The sequence below is a fragment of the Cyprinus carpio genome, chromosome A5 (assembly GCF_018340385.1).
Source record: "Cyprinus carpio isolate SPL01 chromosome A5, ASM1834038v1, whole genome shotgun sequence".
Classification (NCBI taxonomy): Eukaryota; Metazoa; Chordata; class Actinopteri; order Cypriniformes; family Cyprinidae; genus Cyprinus; species Cyprinus carpio.
The window spans coordinates 12,303,584-12,312,684 of record NC_056576.1 but is presented as its reverse complement, the minus strand read 5'-3'; the positions used below and the strand labels follow the sequence as shown (position 1 = coordinate 12,312,684).

The 9,101-nt window shown below is 36.9% G+C and overlaps 1 protein-coding gene across 1 annotated transcript; it reads right to left on the bottom strand.

Annotated features, from left to right (window-relative positions):
* Nucleotides 1-1,646: 1,646 nt before the first annotated feature.
* On the bottom strand, nt 1,647-8,803 carry LOC109090346 (ankyrin repeat domain-containing protein 13A-like; the record flags this gene model as incomplete). The annotated part of the gene is given in 14 exon segments (XM_042757374.1): nt 1,647-1,719; nt 1,927-2,068; nt 2,562-2,589; nt 2,591-2,720; nt 2,859-2,989; nt 3,976-4,037; nt 4,534-4,615; nt 4,836-4,902; nt 5,504-5,693; nt 5,922-6,065; nt 6,165-6,210; nt 6,914-7,038; nt 7,390-7,525; nt 8,313-8,803. Coding segments are annotated over 14 exon segments (1,464 nt in total), but the record flags the coding sequence as incomplete, so codon positions are not given.
* Between the last annotated feature and the right edge of the window lie 298 nt (nt 8,804-9,101).

Here is a 9,101-nt window from a genome sequence, read left to right as displayed (position 1 = left end):
TTTTTTTCATTTTCTTGGCTGTGTATAAAATGGTTTTAAAGGAACTGATAACTGGTGAATATCAGTTGAACCCTGAGTACAGTATTAATATAAACCTAAAGCTAATGCTAATGCAAAACAACCTTCTTTTCTGTCAAGAAAAAACAATAATAATAAAAACGTGGTTATTACTGTCAAGACATACAAAACTCACAGGACCATGTTTGGACTGTCAGACACATCACAACCTTTCTATCACACAATCTTAAAAAAGCAAGGCACTGGATTTCTTGTAAACATACATGCATGCTCCACCTCTTTGAAGGCGGAAAAGAATGTGGAAAAAAATGCAGTTTTAAAATGTATGAGTGAGCATGAGGATAAATGTTGCTTATTTATGTTGTATTTTTTTACGGTTAAGGAAGCAGAACCTTTCGGCCCTTACTGTGTGGCTCCAAAAATGAATATGTAAATATTGTGTAAACTGCGGGAATCTGAAGAAGAGTAGAAATAAAAATGTTTAATGGTTATGGCAATAACAGGAACTCCCTTTGTCTTATCCTTCCCTCCATCTTACTCTGTCACTGTTCTGTTAAGGAGAGTTGTAAAATCCTTGGTAATTCTCTCTTCTTCTTTCCTTCTTTTTTCCTTTCCTCCTCCTCCTGTGCAACCGGGCCGAGAGCTCCATAGCCAAATTGCAGATCAGTGTCGGGGCTGGAGGTGGAGCCAGAGCTTGAGGGTGTGTCACCGTCAACTAAGGTCTACTAAAACTCCTTCAGACCCAGATCTGTGGTAATGTGACAAGAATGAGACTATTTAAGAAAATGTACACAAGAACTGATTGAGAGATCACCCCTTCCCATACTTGTCTTCTGCTCAAAGTTTGGGGTCAGTGAGATTTTTAAAAACGTTTGAAAGAAAGAAGTCTCATATGGCTCACCAACACTGCTATATTTGATCAAAAATACAAATTAAAGAAATTTAAAAACAAATGTAAAAAACACATGCAATTTAAAATGCAATTTATTCCTGTGATGGCAAAGCTGAGTTTTCAGCAAGCCGTTACTCAATCTTCAGTGTCACACGTTTTTTCAAAATCAGTCTAATATTTGATTTGGTGTTCAAGAGAAACATTTCTTATTGAAAACTGATGTGGAAACCATGATAAATTTGTTTTCAGGATTCTTTGATGAAGAGAAAGTTTTAAAAGAAATTTTTTTTTTTAATAATAATGTTTTGTAACATTATAAATGTCTTTATTTTATATACAAATTTAATGCACTCTTTTTAAAAGTATTCATTAAATTATTACTTTCTTTAAAAAAAAAAAAAAATTCTTACAGATCTCAATCTTTTGAACAGTATTTATAACTCAATTTGCCCCTGGAAAAATAATTATAAACACATAAAAAATTACCCATCACTCAACCGGGTCATCATGGATTGTGTTGTCTGTCCTTCAGAATCTCACTCCAAGTGTCCTGAAACCAAAACAGCCAGCCAGACTGTTTTGAGACTGACATCATCAAGAAATGCACAAAATACGCTAAGAGGACGCTCTCTGACCTGTGAATTCAGTGCACTGGACTCAAGCAGGCTCTGCTGAATGGCATACTGGAGCAGCTCTTCATAATGACTGACTGGGTTGTAATGCGTGTGTTGAGTGGGCGGTAGCCCCCTCGGTGGTGATAGTGCGCAGGTGCCATGAAACCAGATGGACACACCTTGAATGGAGCATGTCTGCAGGAGCAAGTAAAACATTAAACACATCACATTGTAATGTTCATGTTAGAACATTTCCCTGCTCAACTAACCAAATAACTCTATTCCCACTATGAGGTGAGGTGCCTTTGAGATGATTTGTCAGGAGTTTGGGATTGGTACAGTCAAAAGGTCCTTCTCTGCGTTTTTATTTGGAAACAGACGAGGAGTCAATATGTTTCCAAACCTGAAGCCTGGTTGTCACTCTTCTCTTCTGTAGGTGTGGGTGTAGAAGCTGACTGGTTGGAGTCCAGAGGCTCATCTGTACTGCAATTGTTGACGTTTCCGAACGTGATGCGGGCATTCAACACATGGAACAGAGGGATTTCTGAAGAAACAGAAACAGAATTAATCCTGTGATCTACTTAGCAGCATGTTCTGTTCTGTCTTATATTAAAGCCATTCACACAAGAAATATACAGAATCAGTATCAGTCTTCCTTGTCTTGCTATACTTGACTACAGTCACTTGAGTTTTTGGCAGGTGAAAAACTAAGGAAAACTAATGGAAGCAGAAAAGGTTTACAAAGTTTTCCTTAAAGACCACACTTAAGTTCAGACTTGAAACATGAAAGCAGTCTTGAGAAACTTGTGAGAAGGACGGCTAGATTAGTTAATACTAAACTCTCTTCCATACACAATTTACAAACATTAAGTGTAATTTAAAGAGTGTACTTGCAGTTTTGTTGCAGGTTAGATAAGTTAATATTTAATCTGATGCATTCAACTACAAATGCACATAATTTTATGCTGGACAGGGTTTTAATTTCAGAACTGAGCAGTCGGGCTGTTTGTTTCTCTCTTTTTCATTCTCTCACTCACCGATTTTCACAGGGAAGCCAGGGGGGAAACCTGAGGTTGATGAAGTCCCTGAGTCTGGCGAAGTGAGTGCTGGTGCGAGCCATCAGGTCAATGATGGGAGTGACCTGCTCCACCAGAGACAGAGGATGCTCCTCGCTCATCCACAGGGTGCCTTTAAACCTGAGAGGGGGGTCGGAACACAAAAAACCTCAACAATTCTTCAATTATATTTGTGTGTAATAAATAAATCACTTATTTATATTTAATTATTTATTAAAAAAATTATTTTAGTGAGGTTGAGTGAATGGTCATCCTTACTTCTGTGTTCTGATGGTGAGCTCAATGGGTCGACCGATGTCTCTGCCCTGCAGGTCAAAGTCGGGGTTAAAGTACTCATCTGGAGTAATAGCTGTGGGGTTTGTGGCAGTGGCAAACTCCATAGTCATGTCCTGTAATCATACATACAAACAATCAATACAGAATCCTTCCAGCTTTGTAAAACACAAGTGACTCAATGCTTTTTTTTTTAAAAAAACTGTACACTTAAAAACAAAATATTAAACCAAGATTTAATAATAATAAAAAAAGAATATTTATTTTCAAGCTTAATATTCCACAAAAGCAAATTTTTTTGGTTTCAAATTCTAAATCAATAGATATACTGTTCAAAAATGAATAAAGTATTTTTACACTACGTTAGTGGAACATGATGTTCCTGAGGAGAACTGACTTCATACATTCAATTAAAAACACCTTGACACTTATTTGTTAAAAGTAATTTCTAATTTGTGACCCCAGACCACAAAACCAGTCTTAAGTCGCTGGGGTATAATTATAGCATTACACCAAAAAAAAACATTGAATAAGTCAAAATTATCGATTTTTCTTTAATGCCCAAAAATCATTAGGATATTAGGTAAAGATCATGTTCCATAAAGATATTTTGTAAATTTCCTACCGCAAATATATCAAAACTTAATTTTGGATTAGTAATATGCATTGCTAAGGACTTCATTTGGACAACTTTAAAGGTAATTTTATCAGTATTTTGATTTTTTTGCACCCTCAGATTCCAGATATTCAAATACGTGTATCTTGGCCAAATATTGTCTGATCCTAATAAACCATACATCAATGGAAAGCTTATTTATTCAGCTTTCGGATGATGTATAAATCTCACTTTCAAAAAATTGACCCTTATGACTGGTTTTGTGGTCCAGGGTCACATATGGCTCATTGACCTGTATGACTGGTTTTGTGGTCCAGGGTCACATATGGCTTATAAAAAGATCATACATTTTGTTTGGAGATGTCACTTGGGTTGAAATTTTATATCAAATTCATTGACATTCAAAAATGTATAAGTGTGGCTAAAGTGCCCAAATACTTCAGAAGAAAACAAATTCACTGTGTCTGGTTTGTTTGCTCATCTTACCCCTTGAGCTCCGATCTGTTGTTCTACAGTGCCGAGTAAAGACTCCAGAACATTCCTTTCACCTGTTGAGATCAAAAGCATCAGTAGTTGATATTAACTAGTTAACATAACAGAGAACTGCAGGGAACCATTGACCCTTTACCACTGACAGGGTGCTGGAGCCCGATCTGGAACCATTTCATGCATTTTCATCGCCAGATAAAAATACTGGCTAGAAAAACTGACGTCAAACTGACCCCTACAACCTGAAACCAATAATGTCAGAGGCCAGGGGACAACATAATGTCACCACTAAATATAATCAAGTTTTCGAATCAGCAACAAAGCTGACAAGGCTCATGCAAAACAAAGCTATACTGTCAGAGGCACTATACTGTAGTGTTAAACGATACCAGAGTTAGTAATATATTAGTTATGAAATGTAATAATGTGAATTATATCACAGTTCAGTCAAGTGGAAACACAGGGAGATTTGCAGTTCCCGGTCGAGCACCAGCACCATTTTGGTAGAAAAGGGGAATGATATTTATAGTGGAAAGCTTAAAGTGGGTTAATTACTTTTTATCCTGGCCTTCTCCTCGTCTGTGAGGTGCTCCGTCCTGGTGCGAATCACAACGTTCACGTTGTTCACTGAAAAAACCTGCCAAAAACAGTATCATCACCCACAGGACAAAGACTGCCTTATTCTGAAACTCACTGCTCTTAAAAAAAAAAAAAAAAAAAAAAAAAAAAAAAAAAAAAAGAGTCACTTTTTTTCACTTTGGAGTTTCTGTAACTCTAAAGAGTAGAGTACATTTGTTTTTTCTTTCCAGTGATTCTTAATGGTACTATAGTTCATAAACAGCTGGTCATTTGCTTACCTGGGCTTCAAATCCATTTACTACTTCTGTTCTGTCTGACCTCCAGCCCCAGATACCGGATTTAGACCTGAGTACAAAATACGTTTTTAATAGCATATTCGATTTATTCTTCAGCAGAAAAAAGGGTTTTATGTATGTTTAGTTCTGTGAATCAAACAATTAGTCACTGTGCAACAATGTACAAGCAAATCCATGTGTGACATTTTTCATATATACCACCATTCAAAAGTTTGGGGTCAGAAAGCATTTATTTTTTTGTTTAAAGAAATAAATTAATAATTTTTTTTTTCAGCAAGGCAAAAATGGGCAAAATTGACAAATAAATGCTGTTCTTTTGAACATTCTATTTATCAAAGAACCCAATGTAAGTTTCCACAAAATATTAAGCAGCACAATTATTTTTATCATTGAACATTTTTAACATTAAAACTGAAGACGGAGTAATGGATGGTGAAAAATCAGCTTAAATTACATTCAAAATATATTAAAATAGAAAACGTTATTTTGAATTGTAGTAATATTTCACAGCATTACTATTTCTACTGTGTTTTTTCATTAATAACACACTTGAAGACAATAAGGCTTTAAGAGGTAAAACCATTAAAGTCTTCCTAAGCCCAAACTTTGAGTGCATTTATTAGATGTAAATCTTATATCTAGGGCCATACCTCTCAAACGCTATGTTCTTTGTGTCCAGATATGTGTTGACAATGGGTGTTGTCAGCCTCTTGGCTACTTCCTGCTCTGCAGGCTGCATGGAGTCTAGTGTGACATCCTCCATCTCACGGGAGAGATCAAAGCGCTCAGTGTCCACCACTTCGTCCTCGTGATTAACTTCCATCAGTTCAGTGCAGTTGTCTGTGAGCATGCACATGCAAAGTCCACAAGATACTGATCAACTACAAATAAACATCCTCAAATGAAGTGCATTAGTAAACATACAAATGTGAAATGAGAATTCACAGCATGTTTGCTAGAACCCCACCACCAAATTAATGTGTAAACCACAGATGGTCAGAATGGCCGACTAGACTTCTTTAAAAACAAAGCAACTGTAAACACATGCAAACAGGCAGAGAAAATAACCTTCTCCTCTAAAGATATAGCTTCTTCTTCCTCTGATCCAGGTCATGTTTTCAAAGCCCAGCAGGTTGGTGTCCACCCTCAGACAGGCCCCACTCTTCCAGATTCTGCACACGTCGCTGGGACACACACGTGACACGAGAGGAACTGGAACCAGAGCAGAAGCAGCAAATGAGGATCATTCTACAGCCTTATAAAGCCATAAGGATTTATGCACAGAAAAGGTGAGGAGAAAAGAGCACTTACTCCAGCTAGTGAACTCCCACTTCATCTCCATGTAGAAGTCTGGAGACTAGGACAAAAAGAGGTTCATTACACTTTAGGCCCCTTTCACATGACTCACATCAGGGCTCCAACACACCTCTCAACTCAAGCATCATGCACCACTTTGACCTCCATATAACAAGTATTGCAAATAGCATCAAAGAAGGGCAATTTTATGAGGTTGTTAGGTAGTAGGAAAGCATATGCTGTAAAAAGTGAATAGTGAAAGTAAAACAAAAAGGTAACATTTGCCCTTAGGACAGAAAATGCACGTGACAATTTAAAAAAAAAAAGTCAACCTGATTGCTTTAGTAGTAAAACATGAATATCACAAAATGCCTTTGAGGTTTTCCCAAAGGATCAGTTTAGCTAAACGACAACAAAAGACTTAAACAAATTAAACTACCATTCAAAAGTTTGGTGTCAGTAAGATTTTTATTTTTTGAAAGAAATTAATGCTTTCATTCAGCAAGGATACATTAAATTGTATTTCAACAAAAATATTAAGCAGCACAGCTGTATCCAAGATTGATCATAAGAAATGTTTCTTAAACATCAAATCAACATATTAGAATGATTTCTGAAGGATCACGTGACACTGAAGACTAGAGTAATGACTGCTGAAAATTCAGCTTTGACATCACAGGCAAAAATTATATTTTAAAATATATTATATATGATAGTTCTCAACATACACCAAAATAATAAACAAAATCAACTGGCAGACGCACCTCTCGGATCTTGCACAGTAACTCTGGAACACCACCCAGCGCAGTGGAGGCTTTGAGATAATCCCGTCGCTGGAGAACCAGCAGCACCATCTCTGGATCTCCTGTGCTGACTGCTTCCTGCAGCACTGTACAGACAACAACAGTCATACATCTGCTTTAACTGGACTCTTAGGAATTCATCTTTATCTATGGGCTTATAATGGATATATAAACACACTAGCTTCTATTATATAGAGGAGGTATTCATTAGTGTATATATAACACTGTATCCTGGGAAAGCAGGACCAGAGGTATTAAACGCTTTCACTGGCTGGGAAATCTACTGATGTGCAAGTTGTCATAATAGTTGTAATGGTTTTGGGGGCCAATGCAATTTACTCCAAAGACTGCTGTGGCTTTATTGTAAAACAATCTGATGTCTTATCACTATAAAAGACCTACAAGACCAATGTGCAATTCATAAGCTCTATTCTCACCTGTCCAATTTTTGCCATTCTCTTTGGAAACATCTGCGCCGTGCCTGAGCAGCACTCTCACCGACTCCAAGTGTCCTAGTGAGACGGCCAGGTGCAGAGGGGTCCGGCCCCTGGGATCCACCTCTTCAATGTTACTCTGAAAGTCAGCATAAATGGCTCAAATCTTAGTGAGGAAACTGAGAAGGGCCGAAAATCATGAGCATTGCTGTTGAAAATGAAATTGTGGAATGCAACTGTCTTTAACCAAAACACTGGATACTCGTCCTGTGGAATGATCATGATGTCTGTATATATATATATATATATATATATACATATATATATATATATATATATATATATATATATATATATATATATATAGATAGATAGATAGATAGATAGATAGTTAGTAGCAATATTCAGTCTTTTAGATGCCATGGACATTCAAAGGTGATATGTTACATTATTTTTTATCTTTTTTATACTCACTACAGTTCTGCACTAATAGATGTATTATTTAGTTATTTGAATAAACATTTATTTATTTATTTAGTTTACTCTTAGAATTTAGTATACTATTAGTAGTTTTTTCCTCCAGGTTTTTCCACGAACCACAGTTTGAAAAGGGGAGAGAAAAAAACCCCCTGATCTACAGCATGGTACAGCAAAATGAAGCTTTCCTGATGTTAGGAAGAGCTCGCTAGCTCTCCAGTGCAATGATATACAGCAGTGCTGTAGTTAACAAGAAGATGGCAAGCTGATGAAGCATTTGCAGTAATATCCAATAATAAGTCAATTCCAGTTTCATTTAATTATTAAATAGATGAAAAGCATGTCATGAAATTCACTGGAGGCAGAAATCCCACAGCAGTGAACTGATTCCTCCATCAGCTGCACCAGCAGTGTACACGCATCAGCAGCTACGGATATCCCACACATACCGTCTGAATCTCTTTTTCCAGCTTCCTGTAATCATTCTCCCAGACCAGGGTATGCAGTGGAAACCTAAGGCTGAAATCCTCGACGCTGGCAGCGGTGGCGGATAACATTCTGGCTCGATCAAACTCTCCGTGCCTCCCTCTCCAAAATCAAGAGCCAGCCTGCGAGCTAGCTAACGTACTGTCATGAACCATCAAATCTCTTCATGCGTTTAATTAATTGTTGATAATTATAGAATGACTCTGACTATTAAACAAGTGGATTTTAGTAAAGAAGACGCCGAAAACGCAATCAACTTTTTCCAAAATAAACTTTTGAAAAACAAGGAAGTGGCAGGTTGAGACTATTTGGGTGGGGGTGTCCCCAGTCATTTGACAAATCTTTCCTCCAAACCCTTTTGCATTTAGTTATATTTATAAATAATATCATCAATGTAAACTATTCGATAAGAGACTAATTAGCTATATATGGCCTATCAATAAAAATGGTAAAGGAAAAAAAATATGTATATACATTTATTTATTTTTTTTAAATGGGAAAGCCCAACTCCAGACTAAACCATTTAATATGAAGGAGGGGAGATCGTGCCATAAAATATGGCTATTTTAAGTCAAAGAGTGAATTCTGCGCATTCGTAAATAGAAGCTATTTTTGAAAATTAGCTATAAAACGAAAATGTTCTCAAATGAAACATCATTAAATAATCGTAATAAATAATTCGCTCGCCTGCGGGGTAGGCGTGACGCCTCAGTGTTTTAAATGATCTTCAGCTCTTCGGGAGCGGCTCCCGG